The sequence below is a fragment of the Coenobita brevimanus genome, chromosome 94 (genome assembly GCF_032717465.1).
Source record: "Coenobita brevimanus isolate Jiangsu-jjx chromosome 94, ASM3271746v2, whole genome shotgun sequence".
In the NCBI taxonomy this organism is placed as follows: Eukaryota; Metazoa; Arthropoda; class Malacostraca; order Decapoda; family Coenobitidae; genus Coenobita; species Coenobita brevimanus.
The window spans coordinates 11432487-11454587 of NC_137047.1; the positions used below are offsets into that span (position 1 = coordinate 11432487).

The window sequence follows — 22101 nt, forward strand, 5'->3', positions numbered from 1 at the left end:
TCCCTTTCTTCCTCTCAACTCATCAATCATAATCCTTGCCCCCCTAGGCCTCGCATTCAAGGCTGAACTATGCATCCATCTAATCATTATTATTTCTGTAAGGTACCTTATGAAAACAAAATACAAGTAATAATCAACAATACCATATTATCCACTGAGATTAAGCAAGATTCAAAGCTACGCCACATATTAGAAGGTGATCAAAAACCTCCAGTCACTCCTCAGGCATTTCAACTGATATGCACAGCATATGACCCTCATCCTGATTGGCACCTTAGATTATTAAGTCACCAGACTACAAAAGTATATATACACATACAGTAGACTCTACATTAACCTCTAGGTAAGAGACAAATCCAAATACCTGTATAGGAGTATATTGGACCGTGAAATCTAAGAAAACATTCATGAACTAAGAAGCCTGCTCATATCCAGATACAGATACAGTGGGGTCTCCCAATCCACTCACTTGATGTAGCACTGCTGTCGGGTGTCTGCCCTTTCCTCTCCTCCATCCGTCTTTCCTTCCATCCTCTTTTGTCTTCCATGCCTTCATTCTTTCCTCGTCCTTCTGCCTACGGGTGACTTCAGACTCCCTCCTGTCTTTCTTTCCTTCATTCTTTCCTCTTCCTTCTGTCTGTGGGTGACTCTACACTGAGTGACAGGCCAAATGCTTTCCTGCACACCAAAAAACCATTTACTATGCTGGGTGATAACCAGATAACCAAATTAGGGCACCTGGTGGCTTAGTGGGTAATTATGGTGTGCTCCAATCGGATTGAGCCATAGAAGGTTTATATCCAAGGGACGGATGGGGTTTACTGCTCATGTAATGCCACTCAGGAATGAGTGAGGCTGGTCACTCTCATCTTAAATGTCAGGACCAACTTGCCTAGCTCCAGGCTCCTACTCTCCTCATGGGGCAATGCAGGATTGGATGATGAATGAATGCATGAATGATATACAGTACTGTATATATATATATATATATATATATATATCTATCTATATACCTAGGCTGCTTCCCCCAAGGAAAGGGAGGTAGCCGAGACAGGACGACACACTCCCCATTTACTCATCCATTCAAACACATTCATTCACATCTTAACCCCAAAGGGAAGAACGGACAGATCCGTTATATATTATATACAGTGATAGAAAAGAGAGGAAAATGTGCAAAAGAAGTTGAAAGTCGAGTGACACAAAGAAGAAAAGTAGCTGGTGCGGTGGGGGCCTTGATGAGAAACAGAGGCTTGAATGTTGCAGCTGCACGAGGCTAACATGAGGGAGTGTTAGTGACAACTCTAACTTATGGGTGTGAGACTATGGTGTGGCATGAAACTGAAAAGTCAAGAGTAAGAGCAATGGAGATGGGACTGTTGAGGAATGTATGTGGGGTACAGAGGATGGATAGGATACGAAATAGTGTGACTCATGAAAGGTGTGGAGTGAGGAAGTCGGTAGACACCAGAATCGAAGAGAGTGTCCTGAGATGGTATGGCCATGTGGAAAGAATGGATAACAATAGAGTGGTGAAAAAGGTTTACCTGAGCAAATTTGAAGGAGGGAGGAGACGATGTAGGCCAAAGATCTTTGAAGGTGGAGAGATATGGTGGATGAGTGTTTGAGGAAGAGAGGTTTGGAAGTCAGTGTGGCTAGGGAACTGACAAGATATCGAGCTGGCTGGATGATTGTTGTGAGGAGAAATGCATGATCAGGGATTCTGGCACCCCTTGTGAGCATGGGAGCATCTGGATTGACTCAACCAGATACGTTTGTGTGAAGCTGCAGAATGTGATGAATGTTTTTTGGCGTATCTGGTAGAGCCACGATTCCGGGGGCTTGAATGATGAGTGAATGGAAGTGTGGCCTATTTGGACTGGGCAAGTTTGTGCTGTCTGGACATTGCTACTCCTCACCCTGCCCTTGGGTGGGAAAGGAGGTCCGGATGATTATATATATATATATATATATATATATGTAAATTTTTGTATTACTGGTATTATCAATATTAAATGCATGATTGATGTCAACGACAAATTCAAAGGAAAAAGCTTTTGATCCCTCTTTTTAACTCCATAAGTCTGGGGATATCTTTTTCATTTTATTCTTACCAGCTAATGCTTTGAGTCACTTTAGGATAGACTATTTGAACTGAAGGGGTCATATATAGCCTTAATAAACCTCTTTAATATAAGAGGTTTTTCCTAAGTTAAAGAGAGCTGCCTGGTAGCACTAAAACAAAACTAAAAAGAATGTCACCCAGATTCGAGCTTACCCCATCAATCCGATGGCTTTTTTTGTTCTTATTCCAATTCAGGAGAGACCCTTAGTATAGAAGGGTCAAACTAAGACTGAATCTAACATCCCAATATGAAAAGTTTATTCTAAGATAAATAAACTCATCACGAAAGACAAGGAACAAATTAAATACAGAATACAGGAGGTCATCCCCGCTATAACGATGAGATGCATTTCGGAAAACCCATCATTGAGCCAGGGTATCATTAAATGGGGATGTTTTAACGGAGAAAATATGGAGATGCGTTTGGGAGCCTTGGGATTACCCCCCCAACCAAGTCCAAAACCCACACAAATGAGTCCCAAAACAAGTTTCCAGCTCACCTAAACCCCCAAATAGCTTTAAAACATGCTAAACTAAGTCTAAAGGCAGTTTATAACTCACCTAAACCCAAAAATAAAATCTGGAAATCATCAAAAATAAGCCTGAAAAAAATCAACTTTAGTACAGTACAGTAAACTGTACCCAAAAATGTGTTCACCCCACCTATGACTAAAACACATTAATATAAGTCGAATAACAGTTTATAAATCAACCTAAACACAAAATTTAACCCGTGGATTGCACAATTACTTTATTTTATCCCAGCCCATGATGTGCAAAAAATTAAGATTTTTTTTTTTTTTTTTTTTAGCTTTTGTTTATTACAAACTTGAAGATAAACATCCAGGGCATCATCTGGTGAAAAAAAATAAAAAAATCTCTCCGTTTTTGCGCAGGGCCATGTGTAAGTTTACATAGGGGATAGTGAAAATATGAATAAAAAATACATTTTTTTTAGTTTCTGTTTACTATAAACTTGAAGATAAACATCTAGGGCATCATCTGGTGAAAAGAAAAAAATCTCTCTCTCTCCGTCTTTGCGTAGCACCATTCATAAGTTTGAGTAGGGGTGGAGAAGTTAGCGGTGATGCTTGGCCAGCAAAGCCTGAGCTGTGGCTTGCAAAGCGGTGCTACCCAGCCTGAGCTGTTGCTCGCAATCCACAGGTTAAGTCTAAAATATCATCAAAATCAGTTCAAAAAAACAAAACCCATCAGATAACAAGGGACTGGCCATCGATACACAGGGAAGGGTGTAAATTATTTCACGTCGCTAAGGCGGGGTATTGTATAGCGATGAATTGCGTAGTGGGAAATGCCTTGTACTATACTAGGGCTGAATGGGTTGCCAAATGCTGGCTTTGTCCTTAGTCTGAAAGAAAGGATATCCTACAGCTGCTTGGGGGTGTAGTGGTAGCGCTGTGCGTGGAGTGGGCGGGTGAGATGAGGCAGGACGGTACGGCGGTGGCGGCGACATAGGGCCTCCATAAAGGTGAGGTGATCGCCCGCCCGCCACCCACTGATCACACTTGTCTGTTGGAACATCTTTCACTCACTGAGGAAATGCTAATATTTAATATAATATTTACCCCTCTACTCATTTAACATAATCTACTTTATTCTTAGTACTTCCAACCAGTTTTGTTATTCTGGTTAGTATGGGGGCACTCATCTGACCCTGTGATTGCACAGCCGGCAAAAATACTATGCCCAATAGCAGATGTGTTAGCTGATGATACATGGAAAAAATGCAACAAAAATTTGTTATACAATTATGGAACCAGATAATACAGATATATGGGAAATGAGATAAAATATTTACAAAACATGATGTGAAGTACCTGAAGGTGAGAGAGGGAAGTGTGAGAGGATGAGTGTCTGATGATGGAGGGATGGAGATGCCTCAGGAGAGCCACCAGGAAGTACACAATGAAGTCTGACCCCTGCAGTAGTACCAGCACTAGGTAGTGGCACACCTCGCTCCATGGCAACACACCGATGAACACACACCTTACCCACTCACCAACCACACTCCACACCCATGTATCTGTCTTCTGAAATAGCATCATCATCATCCTTCAGGATCAATATCACAATCTTCAGTAAGATAAATTAGTACAAAACTAATCATATCCTATTATCTATATAACTATGGCATGATAAACAATGACAACAGAAAATATTAATTCTTGCTGGTGAGATGAATGCCAGCAGCGCAAGCACAAAATAGATGGATTATCATTATCCCATCCTGTTTAATAATGTTCTCTTTTGGGTGTCAAGCCTAAATGCAAAATTTAACAAATCATGGTTCATATCCTGGTGTGGTTAAATCAGCCTTTCAACACATTAATGCTGGAAATATTTGATTTCCAAACTGCTGCATACTATATATTTTAGTTGCATTTATGTTGTACTTACTATCTATTATACACTGAGAAAAAAAGGAAAAAAAAAAAAAAAATCACATAAACCTGTAGAGCCAGGAAGAGTGTTGGTATTTCAATATTGAGAACCAACTGGACATTATGAATGATCCCAGCCCATGTCATTTCCCTGACAGCAATGTGATGTGAGGCAGTGAGAGCATCTGCCAAGGCTGGCCACAGCACCCCACCAACCACTAGCCGACTCAGACCTACCACAGCTGTACCACACCTGTAACAAACAAGTAAATCAATGTAATACTGTACTGAACTTTCTCTGTTCCACATAACCATCACTCATCTGACAACATTAATACAATTACTCTTCTTGATGTGTTTACAAATAGAACAGTCCTTTGTTATTCATGCCTCCCACTATTCCATTATCATCAACCCAACCCTAATGGATGGCCAAGAGATAGGATGTGATGTGTTACAAAGAAGGAAAATGCACAAGTAGAAGTATCAAACATATGCCCACTGAAATGAACTACACAATCATTCATGCATCATCAGAGCCCTCAATATTGTTGATTATTGGTATGCTTGAAATTATGATCACTATCCTTACCCGATTTTCCATGATCAAAAGGGGTGGGAAGATATACAGTATAATCAAGCCTCTTTGATCTTTTCAGAGCCACAATGAGAAAGAAAACTCAGAATACAATTTCCCTCATCCCAGCCCTGCTGAAGGTGAGGATTCAAGCTCCTCACTCCTGTCCTTTTAACCCCTACAACCTGGGGACGTCTTATCAACACTGTAAAACATATTGTGTTACCAAGAGGAAAATACAAAAATGTTCTTATACTGAAGGGGCTACTGCAACTGTTTCTAATGCTTAAACCCTCGGACATCTTATCAAAGTGGAATAAAATAATCTTGCATTACGAAAAAAAAAAAAAATCCTGGGACAACAAGGTTTAGGTATCGTTTATAACATGCAGGGAATATATGACTAGTTTCTTTCTCCCTATGTACAGGAGGAAAAATTATATATTCAAAATAATTTTTATTATATGAATATACAACCTAACTGTATTTACCAGTAACTGATGAAATCTAGATATCATTATAAACAATTAAAAATAAATAATTCATTCATCCATTCATCATCTAATCCTGTCTTGCCCCATGAGGAGCATAGATGCCTGGGGCTAGGCAAGTTGGTCTTGGCATTTAAGATGAGAGCAACCAGCCCCACTCGTCCCTGAGTGGCATTACATGAGCATTAAACCCCAACCACTCTTTGGATATAATCCTGTACAGGCTCAATCTGATTGGAATGCCTTAATTACCCACTATACCACCAGGTGCCATAATTTGGTTATATGGTTACCATCCAGCACAATAAATAGTTTCCTGATGTACAGAAAACCATTTGGACTGTCACTCAGTGCAGAGTCACCAGTAGACAGAAGGAAGTGGAAAGAATGATGGAAAGAAAGACAGGAAAGGAAGGAAGGAAGAGAGGAAAGGGCAGCCACCTTTGCAGCACTACACTGAATGAGTGGATGGTGAGTGCCCCCACATAAAATAAAGAAACAATATTACATTTGTGGGTTGGAAAAGATTAGCTAGAAATGGCAATACAAGCTGTTGCACAAAGTAATATACTGTCCTATCCGGAAACACTGTTCTACATTTCTGGCTACTCCTCCACTTCAGTGATTTACTTTCAGTAACACCATGGCAACAGGGGAGGGGGTGGAGAAAGTATACTTTCCCAGTATCCGTGCTTGTTGTACAAGGCTAGTAAGTAAAAGGGGCCTTTTTGTCTCTGATCATTCTTTCTTGTCCTCTTCTACTCTTCTGCCCACTCTCTTCATGATATTTCCATGTTTTTTGCCAACCTTTATTTTCTGTCTCTACTACTATTACAATGGAGTGAATGATTTTTACAAAACCTTGGAAATAAGCAAGGACTATGCTTCTGGAAGTACACAAATACCCAGCCCATCAGCAATCTCTGCTGTGATGGACAATCCTGTTGCAGACCTCCTAGTGATACCACTTCCACTCTCACATGCCTAGATTGATAATTCACATGCACCAAATCTCCCTAATCAACCAATACTATATAGTACTTGGAGATTCTTCTGTTAATGGTCCAACATGCACATGAATGGATAAATATAGCCCCATCACCAACTGTCCCAGTGACCAAAGTTACCAAAACTGCTACAATTTCAGACTCTCCACTAGGTGTAAAGACTGCTGCTGTAACAAATATAGCATGCCATCTCCATCCACAACCACATCCTCTTCTTAAGAATTATCGTATTTTGTGTGTCAGTTGAACTTATGCATTTTAAATGTATTCGACTGATTTGTAGACTATATTTCCCCGATAACAATTTCACAAATTTCATACAACCACCATCAAATACTATAATCCTTCAGGCCAGCCCAATGACAGCCCTGTTTTGGGAGCTCAGTGGTCTGGTTAAACTTCTTTAAAATATAATACTAATAAAAAAAAATAATAATAATATTAATGAAAGACTTTACACTCCCTTTTCTGTCTTTCTTTCCTTCACTCTTTCCTCTTCCTTCTGCCAATGGGTGACTCTACACTGAGTGACAAGCCAAATGGTTTCCTGAACACCAGGAAACCATTTACTATGCTGGGTGGTAACCATATAACCAAATTATGGCACCTGGTGGTATAGTGGGTAATTAAAGCATTCCAATCGGATTGAACTTGCGTAGGTTTATATCTGAGGGATGGTTGGGGTTTATTGCTCACATAATGCCACTCAGGAATGAGTGAGGCTGGTCATCCTCATCTTAAATGTCAGGACCAACTTGCCTAGCTCCAGGCTTTTACATTCCTCATGGGGCGGCATTGAACTAGATGATGGATGGATGGATGGATAATAATAAAACATAAAACCACACAATTAATGATGATAGAACAAAAAATCAATGTGCAGTACAACAACAATTATAGGAAAGCACCTAGCAATATCAGCAGTGTGCATCCATTACCATACTCACTGTATATGGAAACATGATGGTGTTAGAAACAGTTTAACGAGGGAAAAGATGAGAAAATTCTTTAAGTGATTAACTCCTTCAAATTACTGATGCGAAATATTTCAATATTTTGTTCCTCCTACCACCAGATAATTTTATTCAGCTTAAGGGACACTTTTTGAACATAAGGAGACAGATACATACAACCTTTCCATTATAATTAGTCCTTCCTAACTTGAATAAAATCAACTGCTGGTAGCCTTAGTAAAATAAAAAAAAATACTGTATATCACTGTAGGGAAGGGGTCATGTCCGTTTGTATCATTTATAAAAGCTCCACCATGCTTGCATGCATCAACCTTGATCACCTAATGGTGGCTCTCCATGTTGCTCAATCTCTGGCAGCCTCCCTATTTAGTCCCTTACCCCTGAGGTCACACTCTATGACTTTGTCTCAGGTCTTTTTTGATCTGCCTCTTTCAACCCTACCCCTGATGTTCACACATCTCACTTACCACACCCAACTATCATCCTCCATCCTCTCCACATGCCCAAACCATCTCAATCTGCCTGTCCTCATCACAACACTAATACACTCCAGTCCCATTCTTCCTCTCAACTCAAGGATGCACTACACATCCATCAGGTCACTGTCATCTCTGTACATCTGAGCCTACGAATATCCTCTTCCTTTACTGCCAAGGTCTCATTACCATACAGCATTACACTCCTAACACATTCCACATACAGTACAAGGATCCCTTAGCATGGAGGAAGAGCCCTCTCAGTGTCAAGAGAGGCAGCAGCTCCCTGAACTTCCCCCCAACCACTCCTAACATACTGTGCAAAACAACTTACTTGTCTAAATTTCCACCAGATATTAAAAACATGACCATTGTAAACCAGTCACAATCTTCTGGGGAGGAGTGAAGAATGTTGTGCTGGGTGTACCTGAGAATGTCAGTGAAATTCTCTCGCACACTTGGACTGGCAATCAGTAGCTGAAGTTCACTACCATACCTGTAAATTAAGTCAAGCACTGTATGTACTGCATTTACACAGCTTCTAGAAATAAACACAATACTGCACAACCCTATGAAGGACATCCAAGCCCTATAATACTGCTGATTTTAAGAATATACTGTACTCCATTGTGTAGTTGCGAAGCACCAATAATATGAGGAACATTCTTAATTTACTGCAAGTATTTACATTTGTACACTTCACCCTCATCTTAAATGTCGGGACCAACTGCCTCACCCCGGGCTCCTGCGCTCCTCATGGGGCAGGGTAGGGTTGGATGATGGATGGATGGATGGACAACATTACACAGCCAGTCTTCAGTACACAGAGCACTCAAAAGCTTATCCAGTGTAAAGCATGCTAATGATTCTGATATGACAAAAGAGAATGGTGAAAGGGATGCTTTAAATATAAAGATATAATTCTGACATGATGAAGGCTGATAAAAGAAACTCAATGTGAATATGGCACAAAAACAAGAGAGAAAAGTTAGTGGCAGAGTTTTCGTCTTCGTTTGTGAAGGCTCCAACATGTTTGCATGCATCGGCCTTGGTCACCTAATGGTGGTTCTCCATGCAGCTTGATCTTTGGCAGCTTCCCTACTTAGTCCCTTAACCCTGAGGTCACACTCAATGACCTTGTCCCAGGTCTATTTCAGTCTACCTCTCACCGCCCTACCCCCATCATTAACACCTCTCACTTTCTGCACCCAATTATCATTCCCCATCCTCTCCACATGCCCAAATCATCTCAATCCACCTCTCCTCATCACAAGAACATGGCAGTGTAATTTAACAAAACTAATATTTTTATGGTGGCATGCCAGCAAGTAATACAACTATAGCTTGTGTTGGCTAATCAATGATGCAAGATTATGAAAGAGATATGACAGATAAGTGAATGGTATACACATTTAACCTTAAAACCAAGTCTACAGCAGCAGCCTGAGGTGAAGACAACTGATGATAGCTGGTAGATGTGGGAGAGGATGGACGGAAGGTAGGTGATTGTGTAGTTGGGCTTCCCCACCAGGAGGCAGGGTTGGTCGTGGGGGAGGTGGGTGATGGGACAGCAGAAGAGACTGGACAGCCAGGCAGCAGCTCCTCCGGGGAAGACTGAAGTGCTCTCACGCACCGCTCCAGGATGTCCATCACCAGCCAGCTCTAACATACATGTAGCAAGGCTGCAGTCATGCTTCCAGGCCTCTCACAATTTGTCAAAACAGCATTACAGGAGCAATTCTCTTTCATAAGTTAAACATCAAAGATACACACATTAAAATTTATCTACTGAAATAAAATAATATAAATTCTTCCAAAGCAAAACAGCATATTGTATTTGCACCAATTTTGGTGTATGATAGGAAATTTTTGGCTCAAGGTATGAAACACAATTCAAGTAAAACTCACCCAAAAACTTACTGGTAAATGTTCTAATTCTATATGAATATGATAGCCAATCCTTGTGAAGCTTGGACCTTAATGGAGAGACACAAGTCAAGAGTGAGAGCAGTGGAAATGAGTTACCTGAAAGGAGTATGTAGAGTCACATGGAGAGACAGACTGACAAATGAGGAAGTGAAGGAACATTGTGGTGTGGATGTGGATGCGTTAGGAGAAACACACTGAGGTGATATGGCCATGTGGAGAGGATGGAGAGTGAGAGACTGATGAGGAGGGTGTATGTAAGTGAGGTGGAAGGGGAGAGAGGGAAGGAAAGAACATGGATAAGATGGAGGGATGGAGCGGAGAGGTATATGAGAGAGGGAAGTGTGAGCTGGGAACGGGATAGTGAAATGGTGGGTGACAGGGTGACATGGAGGCAATTTCTTTGTGGCCATCCCTTTGAGATTATGGCATCTGGCAATAGACAGACAGACAGATAGTATATATATATATATATATATATATATATATATATATATATATATATATATTTATATACCCGGTATTTATATACAGTATGTGGTAGGTGGGGGCGCTCACCATCCACTCACTCGATGTAGTGTTGCTTTGGGTGTCTGCCCTTTCCTCTCTTCCTTCTGTCTTTCTTTCTTTCATACTTTCCTCTCCCTTCTGCCTATGGGTGACTTTACACTCCCTCTTCTGTCACTCTTTCCTTCATTCTTTCCTCTGACTTCTGCCTCTGGGTTACGCTACTCTGAGTGACAAGCCAAATGGTTTCCTGTACACCAGGAAACCAGTTAACACACTGGGTGGTAACCATATGCAGTAACCAAATTATGGTGCCTGGTGGTTTGGTGGGTAATTATGGCTCTCCAATCAGATCGAGCCTATATATATATATATATATTTACCTGCCTACAACTGCTGTTTTCAACACTATGCATTACTGGTGAGTTAAACAACCCATAACATCTCTTAATTTACCAATTACAGTTCGATCTTCAGTAATACATTATTAAGTAAAAAATTTGTGTAATACGTAATAATAATATTTGCCATACTGTATTATGAATGAATTAAAAGTGATCCTATCTATCTATCTATCAATAGCCCAACGCCCTAATCCCGCAAAAGGGTGGCCACAGACAAAACGCCTCCAAGTCGCTCTGTCACCCACCATTTGACTACCCACCCCCCAACTCACTCCCCCCTCCCTCAATTACCTCTCAACTCCATCCCTCCACCTCATCCTCGGTCTTCCCCTCCCTCTCCCTCACCTACATACACCCACTTAGTTAGTCTTTCATTCTCCATTCTCTCCACATGTCTAAACCACCTCAGTGTATTGCTCCTAATCATCTCAACCACATCCACATCCACCCCACAACATTCCTGCACTTCTTCATTCGTCAACCTGTCCCTCCATGTCACTCCACATGCTCCTCTCAAGTAACTCATTTCCACTGCTCTCACTCTTGACTTGTTCCCCTCTTGCAAGGTCCACGCCTCGCTTCCATATGTCAGGGTAGGGATCACAATACTTCTATGCAGTGACTTCTTAACTTCCATACTCACCTCCCTATTTCTCACCATTGCTTTCAGTGAACCAACAACCTTCCTTCCCTGCTGTACCCTTTCACGCACTTCATCCCCCAAAGTTCCATCCTTACGCATCACAATGTCCAAGTACTTGAATGGACTCACATTCTCCATATCCTCACCATCCAACCTCACTGTACATTCTGTGTCTTCATTCCTCTCAAACACCACAACTTTACTCTTGTTTACATTAACTTTCAGATTCCTCTTCCCACACACTGTCCCAAATTCATTCACCAAACCTTGCAACTCCCATTCATCTTCACTCAACAATACTGTATCACCAGCAAACAGCAACACTGGAATCATCCAAATCTCACCCTCATTCATTACAGCCACCCCCACATCCACTGCCCTACCTTGCACCTCCTTTACAACCCCATCCATGCATATATTAAACAGCCATGGAGACATCACACAACCCTGTTTCAGTTCCACATTGAGATAAAAGAACTCACTCGCCATCCACTCGCACCGTAGCCCTAGCTCCTTCGTACATACACTTCACAGCACTCAACAATTTCCCCTCCACTCTATATATTCTTAATACCTTCCACATACCTTGCCTATCTATTCTGTCATAAGCTTTCTCCAAGTCCATGAAGGCAGCATACACTTTCTTTCCCTTCTCTAGATACTTCTCCACTAAACATCTTAGAACAAATATCTGATCTACACACCCTTTTCCCTTCCTAAATCCCCCTTGTTCTTCTCCAACTAGCTCCTCTGTCAAATGCCTAACCCTGTCAATGAGCATTCTGCCATATATTTTTCCAGCCACGCTAAGAAGGCAAATACCTCTATAGTTACCACATACTTCTCTCTCTTTTCCTTTGTATAAAGGAACAATTATACCTGATTTCCAGTCCTCTGGAACCCTTCCATCTTCCCAAGCCAATCTACACAACTTCCATATACACTCCACAACAATCTCACCCCCATACCTCAGCATTTCACCCCACACTCCATCAATTCCCAGGGCCTTGCCCATCTTTATCTTCTTCATTGCTTCCACTACTTCCGCCCTACTGATCTCTTCCTCCCTCCTCTCATCTCTTCTTCTCCCAGCCATTCCCCAACCACTTATACTCGCACTGCTCTCACTCTACATTCAACAAATCCTCAAAATGCTCCTTCCATCTCCTCAATTTCTCTCTCATCTCCACCAACAATCTATTATTATATAAATTTAATACATAAATGCCTATAAAAATGGAAAAATATTAGGTGTATGACAGGACATTAAGGGTATCGTAAATTGTTGGGGTTACACAAAGAAGTTGGGCTCAGTAAGATATTTAGGCAAAATAAGATGATAAATAAACACATAATATGTTAGGGGCATCACAAGATATGCTGAGGGTATTTTATGATAAGGGCATACAATGGTAAGATGTATGGGCATAGGTTAGTTTCATGCTACATGGTCATAATTCTGACCTTAATATCATCCCCAGATGCAAGGACTGAGCGGACAGCCTTGCGACAGTGTGCAAGCCATCCGGAGTCATGAAGACCATGTCGTGTCTCAGTCAGGAATCTCCAAACTTCATTCTGCTTCTTGTGAACAGATCGGATTGGCTTTTCAGGAATGTACTCACGTGGCGGTGGATAATGGCTGAAGAGTGGGGGCTGCTGGGCATATATGAAGTTTAAAATTCAGTTAACTTCTTCAGTTCCCTGATGTACAGTGCTTTGTATTTTATTCTTGCTAATGCCTGACAATTTTATTAAATTTAGGGGTCCTATCAAAATGAAGGAGTTAGAAACAAAACTCATTAACTTTTTTAACAAAAGGACACACAAAGGACACACTATGTATTTTATTACAGCTTACACCAGACAATTTTATTCAACTTAGGAGAGATCCCTCAAGAAAAACAGGTCAATAACTATCAAATAAAAAAATGATAATATATACAGTCTCATCTTCTACTAACAGTTGAAGTTTATTTACCATAACATAAATCGATGGTTTTGAAAAAAGGTATGCTGTACATCAGTCTTCAAAGCTTATGTGTTCTGGGCTATGGTAGCATAGCCTCACACACTCTCAATGAGTAACATGTGATTGGCTGCCACTGTTACTGTCAAAGTAAAGTAACCTTTTAGCAGAAATTAATTTAGTTTGTCATATGAATAAGGATTTTAACTTCCTGACCAACTTAGAATAGGTCAGACCCTCAAGAAGCTTCTCTTCCTCACTGCTATACTATCTGTATGAAGATGTCACTCAAAACATCTTTCCTATGCCACTGACAATTCCTCACTGACTAAACCTTCCTAACCTCAGGGTAGGTGAGAAGGAACTAAATCAAGTCCATCTGCAAGGCTCCTTTATGCTCTTCAGAATGCATCACAAGTAAGTCCTCTACACTCTGCCTTTGCCTTGTTCATGTCTGATGAGTAAGTAAAGGTCATACTGAAGTTACTAAATTAATTGCTGAACTGGCCAGGATGCGAACTCAAGTCCATGCACTCACCATTTATGCACATTAGGCTTGAGCCTAAGTGAGGATCCCCACATTGCCTCTGGCATTGCAGGCTTATATAGACCTCATTACAAGTGTATTTCTATTTCAAAGAAGTCTCCAACTTGAAGTCCCTATTTCTAAACCCCAGAACAAGAAAAATGAAGTCCCCCACAGCTCGCTACGCTGAAAAGTGGGTGAAAGTTGCAGGCAATGATTCTGTGATTCAATTCCATGACACAAGGAAGTAGAATGCCAATCTGGAACTATACATCCACATATTAATTGAAAGAAGAGTAGATACAGATTTCTACATGGATATCAATATTTTCCTTAACTGATATTAGTGCCTCTCTTTCCTAGAGCTGACATTACTTGTACAGTACAGTATAGCATTTTGAAAACGTACTTCTGCCTGTAATGATTTCCTCGATAAAACACTTGATCAGGTTCTCTTTCTCACATTTATCAACTCTACCTGATGGCACATATGTATATACAGTAAAACCTCAATACAATGGACTTCAGTAGACCAGAATTCGCTTTTCTCGGACTCGAGGAGCTACCGGACTAAAATCTTGTATACAGTATCAGAAAATGTCCAATAAATCCAGAAGCAGTCCAGACTGCCTTACCATTTCGGTTATGTTCACCACAATAAGGTAAATAAAATACATGTTTATCAGTGTACAGTACAGTATTGCTGTATTATATATATTATACCATTTGATTATTGCAGTGAATGTATAATACACTACAGTACTGCAGTGGTAATGAAAACAGTTTAAAAACTGTTGGTGCCATCCAGAGTAAGGTCTGATATATCAGTAACAGTCCGGGTTAGCAGGGGGAAGTCTGGATGTCGCTTCTATTAGCATTTTGTTTTTTTCAGAGTGCCTTGGGCTCCAATTAATCTGTTATAGTGAGGTTTTACTATACATATTGCAGCAGCTGGCCAAAAATATTTACCATTGAGTAAGGCTGTGTGTGATGGAGGGTAAGAGGTGGGAGGTAGCGTTCACCCCAGCCACCCAGCAGGTATGTCTTGACTAAGATGTGGTTGCGAAGGACAGAGTTCTCATCCACAATTATATCACCCCCAGGTCCAGAACTTGCCTCACTCTGTTGGCGCAGCAGCTCTTCCTGGTAGTACAATTCCACATTTCATATATAATGATACAAGAGCATGTAATGACTGATACAATTATACATATACCGTATATTTTTTCATTCACGAAAGAAAGAACCTAAGCCTCAGAGTCTGCAAAACTCATTTATTCCAAAGAGTATGAACACAATAAGAAAGCAAATTCATCTTAGAACTGATTATTCTGAAATGCTGGCATACACTGCATTAACAAGACTGGAGGACACAGGCAGTGTGAAAAACAGACTGAGGAAGACAGTTACTTTGCAAGTGATCATCAGATAATAAGGTGCAGGATTTTAATAACTGTAAACAGCTAATGAAAATATTGATTTCTACTTAAAGATAAGTCTAATGGCTGACCTGGAAACCGATTTCATCTTGCAGAAACACAGCAGAGTCAAGTACGGTTGTGGCAGCAGCCAGGAGGCGGAGTGCGATGGTGTGCAGCTCTGACAACACCTCATTACCAGAGAACAAGGCAGTCACCACCTTTTCACCAATACTTGTACCTCTGAACACAAGACGAGTACCTGTGAGCACCACAGGTACGTATATATTAATTCCCTAACTTCAAAATTTAGGAGACAGTCCTATAAAGGACCACTGTTTTTCTTTTTTTTTCTGCACACAAACAATAGACAAAAGGCCATCCATATGTCTGGTGTATAGAAAACTTTACTACTGTATTACCATTTTTGGCCACCAGATAGAATCCTGCATGAATATGATTTCAACTACACACCATCAGATTATGCTAGCTCCCGCCTGGGAACCTAAAAACCCCCCAGCAGAGGACAGTCATATGACAATTGCCCCAGGCTACTAATTTCTTACACACTTGAAAGTAGATACAGTGGCCTCACATACAGTATGGTAATTACATCTGACAAAACTGCCATACTGGACTAATTCCATACTGGACATAATAAAACTTAAGGAGAAAATTATTTAGAACATAGAAGACTCTAATTTAAGGCACAAGAATCCCTGGAATGTTGTATACAATGACAGGCAAACAGACAAAACTGAAATCTGGTATGATGAATGAGAGCAGGTAGAAAAAAAAAATTGTCCAACACACTATTTTCGTGTTAGAATGCCGGTGAGCACAAAGACTGATGCTCAGTGATGTCACCTCTCCCGGCCAATGAATGCTCTCATTGACTGTGGCACCTTCCAGCTTCCCCGAATAATAGAACCTCCCCTTCCCCCCAAAAAGGAAGAGAGATCATGCACATCTGTGGAAGCTAACCACACAAAAGTACAGTAGTTTTCTATGCTAACTCATTTCTTTTTTTACTGAATATTTTGAGTGTCTACCGTACTAATGGCGATTGGCACTAAAGGAATGCATGTTGGACCCAAGGCCACTGAATATCTTGTAAGAGATCAGCAAGAAAACTGCAACTAGGGTGTAGTGATTTAAAAAGGTTCAAGTCTGAGAACTTTAAAACATGTGATGTGGAATGAAAAAGTTACCACCCAGCAAGTCATCAGAGTGGAAAAATCTAACACAACTTTCTGTTCTGTAATACAAGAACACCAATGGAAATGAGTGTGAGTGGGTTGAATCCTGGGTTTAGTTATGATAATTCACAATCCTTTCTTCGCTCCTTCAGTGCTGTCAGTTACAATATTGAGAACTTACAGTATTCAGTAAACTTAACACTGGCTCATCATCATCATCATCATCAGTATTCAAACTCTTAATGCCATCTAAAATGAAGGGGAGGTGAGCTGAAGTAAGTTCCAGAAATAATGGGTAGACCATAAAAAGTAGAACTATCAGTAACATTCCATGTGAAATCAGCCACTTAACCATTCACATAGAAATTATGCTTAAGGCACTGAAGTTCCACCTCACAGGCATAACCAACACATTATTTTTTGTTTATATGACCATTTTAATTTAATTCTTGTCAACTTCGGATGATTCTATTTGCCATAGATGACTTCTTGAACTGAAACAGCTAGAACCGCATACCCTTCATTTTCAATACATGGGGATCTCCTATGCTGAATAAAATCATCACACAATAGTAAAAATAAAACAAAATTACAGTACATCCTTAGGATAAAAGAGGTCAAAACAGATCTAAATTTTCTTACCCTGGTGTGTGGCGAGGAGAGTGAGGAGTGGTAGAACAGCTGTCTCAACTGCTGAGTCTGACTCTAGTTGCTGCTGCTGGCCCACACCTGCCAATGTCCCATCCCCTCGCACCAACTCACACACCACATCCCAGAAAGGCTCCACCACTCTTAGCTTACCCACAACATTGCAACCTATACATCATCATCATCATCATCATCTCTGTTTCCCATCTAAGGACTGGATGAGGTAGAGTAGAGAAATCAAGGATAGAAAAAGAACAACAGAGACAGAACTATCAAAGTATGTCCAGTGAAATGGGACAGACACTCATTCCCTCATCATTCAAACCCATGAAATCCTGATTTTACTTTGCAGGTCTAACCATCTGCATTTGTTTTTCTGGCATTCTGTTTTTACTGATATGATTCACATTGCCTGCCAGAAAGAGTTAATCCACTGACTATCACGTTAAAAAAAAAAGTGGGGGGTGCCAAACTCTTATCCGTATGCAATATACAGTAATAAACATAAGCTCTATTTTGTCAATGTATTATAGTGCTAAGGAATGTTTATCTAACACAATTCCAAAATATTACAAATTTTTTCCAGACAACTAGTATTTGTAGTGTTGATTGAGGGAATGTGCACTGTAGCTTCGTATGTAACAGACAACTACAGTACAGTACAACTCTAAATCAGTTCTAAGAATATATTTTCACATTTTCAATTACAATCTCAGTAACATAAAAATGCTGTTATAATGTATTATGATAAACCTTCAAAAACATCTCTAAACAAAAGCAATGAATACAAATAAATGAACTACTGTTACCATATTAGCATATATCCTGCAACTCCAATTAAATCTTTCTACATGTAGCTAATATGTATTTCTGCCTTCCATTACTGCTCTTTCAACACAGATAATGTACTAACTGTGGTGGCTAAGCATTGTAATAGTTGAAGGGCTGCAAAACAGGCAACTAATTGCCAATGGAAGGCCTTCAAGTTTCACAAACATAAACACACCTACCTTCGACAGACGAGCAAACAGTGGCCAATATCCTAGAATTCAATCTGCCATTTCTTGCCAGCTCTTGTAACACTTGAGTCAGTACCAGAGGCAGGACTCCCTCACGTTCCAAGAGAAAGACACCCTTGTATGAAAGCAGGAGGGCAGTGAGAAGGGGAAGGGACTGTGGGACACTGAGGATGATGTGGGTTGTGCTGGGATCATGGCCATGTGGTAATTTGTCATCACACACATCCCTCTGTCTTTCCTTCAGGTGCTCCAGGAAGCTGTTCATCAGTGGGTGATCAACACAAATGTGCACACCCACAGGGGAGGACAGCAACTGGCAACATACACTCAGTCCAAGTCTTTTCAGAGTCGAACTACTCAATTTACTTTTCAACAAAATGTAGACTAAATTCATGACTTCAGTAGCAGGGCTACTGGTTACTCCGGCCAATCCTGACTTGGAGCTTGATTTTCTCTTTCTTCCTAACAAGATATATTTCTGACCCACTTCAGTTGTTAATATAGCTTCCAGAATTAGAAGAACAGCTTCAATGTAGCTTGATACAACACTAAGATTTAGTTTTTGCTCAGGATTATTATCCATTCCTCCAACTTTACACACTTCTTGAAGAAGTAATTCCACTGTTCCAGCATCACACAGAATCATGCACTTCCCTTCATCCTGTGCGCAGAATTTTTTAATAAGCAAACTGATTTCCAAATTATGAACTTTTGAAATGTTCCTATTAAGTGCTTTGATAAGTATCTGACAGATGCCTTGTATGGTTACAAGTTCATCTTTGGTGGGAACATTCACTGGGAAAAGCTTTCTTCCATCTGCATAACTAAGGGCTGCCAAGATAAAGTTACAGCTGTGCAAGAACTGAAGATGGGACAGTAGATCTGGACTGAGGGTAGGGGTGGTACCTGCAGAGGGTGGGGCACCAACATCACTGTCCAAGTGCAGGACGCAACATGACACTGAATGCAGCAGAACCATGAAGTTACTCCTCATGGCAGCAAAGGTCTTTGTCCGCCCCCACCTACCATGCACCCACCTTCGGAGCCAGGAAGCATCGGGGTCAATCACACAGTAAAGTTCCCATATACTCATGTGGCCACCACCTTTAAGAGACAGATTAAGAGCAAGAAGGTTGAATGTTCCATCCACCATGTCATCAACATATCTCTCTGGATATCTAATCCATAGCAGTGGAAGTTCTCTTTGGAACTCAATTAAAACTTTCAGTATTCTGAATATGCTTTCACAAGACTTTAGATTCATCACTTCCCCTCTCACTGGTAACTTATGAAGAAGATGCTTTGACATGTAAAATCCTGCTAAGGTGTCTAAAAGATTTAGATAGGCTTCCTTCACTGCACTGTGGACCTGGGAGGTAAGAAGTTTGCAATGTACCTTGAGAGCTTTGTCAAAGATCTGACTTGAGTCATCAAAGAGGCATTCCTTCAACCCCTTTCTTATATCTGGCCAACACTCCTGCATGACAGGTTCTCCTGGGGTTACTGCAAGTAAAATATTGAGGGAATCATGCCAAGATTCATATTCTTTTATACCTTGGAAATTTTTGACCACATTTAAGTACTGAGCAGGGTGAAGAAACAATAAGCCTGACTGATTAAGAGATGAATTAAGAGAGGATTCATTTGAGTCATTTGGACTACCAGTGAACGTTGTGTCATCATCACTTCCAAACATTCCTGTAACTATTTCATCATCAAAGTTGTCAGTTATGTGCTGTACAGAGCACTCCACACTTTCTCTTGCATCCCTTACAAAATCGTCATAACTATTGTCTGAGACAACTTTCTCAACTAAGTGATCGACTGGATTCTCTGAACGCATCTTGCCCTTCTGTTCCTTCAGGTAAGTATCAATGTGGCCTTCAATTATCTTACTGAGGTCATCACGCATTGTCTTCCTCAGGGTTTTTACAAGAAGGAGTTTGTGGAAGGCTGGATCCATGTCAGGGAGGTAAGCCAGCATCTCTGAAGTGTTGTCTGCCGTGCCTGCCAAGTAGATCATTGGATCCATGTGACCTAGTAACTCCTTCACTTCTGCTACCAACCCTGCCCCATTTTCTGCCACCTTTTTTTCTTTTTCCATGACTCCTTAATCTTCTTCTCACTGCTTCATCACAGGATTTTGGTATAGCTTAACATATTATTGAAGGTTACACCCAAATGACTTTACTTGATAGGACATGTATACAGTACTGGTGTATTGTTTCTGCAGCATCTCAGTCAACCTGTTAAAAAAATAAAAAGTACTTAAATATGCAACATGTAAGCAATAAAATGTATGGTAGCTGTAAAATTGGGAATTTTCTTTTGATGTAAGGTTAGATATTACAGTACTTATTCACTTCACCAACATTATCCTTAGCATTTTTATCCTACTCCCATTTTTCAAAAAGGGTGGGGAACTCTACTGTAAAGTAAGGTTCTTTGATCTCTTTTAGGACATGAATAGTAAGAAAAGTACAGTACTGTATGTTCAAGTTGTATTACAGTACCTCTCCCTTTTACTACATTTCACAGTTTTTAATAGCTCTACATAACAAAGGTCCCTCTGCTGAATAATATTTTCTGGTGGTACCCAGAATAACACCTTTAGCGTATCCAACAACTGAGAAAGTGTTACCATACTCATGAATAAAATATTTCTTTAATAAAAACAAATTATAATTTGATGGCAGAAAACACTTTACTGTAATTCATGGTGATGGCACGGGGCACCTTTGCCCCAGTGGCAATGGCATAACTGGATGATTCAACTGCATTCTTATGCAAATGCCCTTCAACTCCCTCCCTATCCCCTGAAAGGGGGATGGTGGGCTGCTTTAGGGGGAGTAACGTCAGCCTTGGTGGTAGGTGGTGGCAACCATCATCCATTCACTTGATGTAGTGCTGCCTACTTCTTCCTTAGCCTTTATCATTCTTTTTTTGTGCCTGCTCTCCTCCCTTCCTATTTCTTCCATCTTTCCTGTCACATCTTTTTGTGCTTCTCTTTCCTTTACAGGTTGCTTTACATTGAGTGACAAGCCAAATGGTTTCCTGTAAGCCAAGAAACCATTTACAATGCTGGATGGTAACCATATAACAAAACCATATGTGTTCCCTACATGTCAGCAAGTGGGTTGGTGGAGGATTAGTGCCCTTCCCCATAAAACAAATAACTCAAAGTCAAATGGCCACCCCTTAAGGGATTATGGCGTCTGGCAATAGACAGATAGATAGATAGATAGACTTCAGCCTGCAGTCTACATGGTTCACATTCAGATGAACCTAGAGTTGCATTTACAACCCACTGTACTACAACTACTACTACTACTGTACTGTAATTCATTTTTGGGTGCTGGAATACATAATGCTGTAATATTATACAAAAAAGACTATATTACAAGTTTACTGAACCAAACAAAAACCAAACTGACATGAACATGGATTTATGTACCTGTACAGGTACTTTAGTACCATAGGCCTATATCAGTACAGATGCCTTGGTGGCATGGCCAACAGAAGCCTGTGGTCAGGAGAGATCATGTGCTAATGCATCACAGTCCAGATTCATGGAGTGGCTGGAGATTTTTCTGTCATCAAAATACTGTAAGAGAAGTAGTGTGGGATGATTTGCAATATAGTATCATAGCCTTGGGCCCTTCTATGCCCCCAGCTGGGGTACTACAGTAGTGATAAAGGAGTTGGCTGTTAACATTTTTAGAAATCAGTACAGTATTGCATATAAAAACAAGGCCTATCACAAACTATGTAGACTATAAAACTGGACTCA

At 40.5% G+C, this 22101-nt stretch overlaps 1 protein-coding gene across 1 annotated transcript; it reads right to left on the reverse strand.

The window, feature by feature from the left end:
* Positions 1-3442: 3442 nt before the first annotated feature.
* On the reverse strand, positions 3443-20415 carry LOC145412906 (protein broad-minded-like). Its single transcript, XM_080282701.1, has 10 exons — positions 18303-20415; positions 17287-17460; positions 15538-15707; positions 14997-15170; positions 12997-13188; positions 9470-9714; positions 8387-8548; positions 4591-4780; positions 3964-4173; positions 3443-3655 (listed from the first exon to the last, which is right to left on the reverse strand). Exons 1-10 carry the CDS (start codon positions 20413-20415, stop codon positions 3512-3514), a joined length of 3774 nt encoding a protein of 1257 aa, XP_080138827.1. The 3' UTR covers positions 3443-3511.
* Between the last annotated feature and the right edge of the window lie 1686 nt (positions 20416-22101).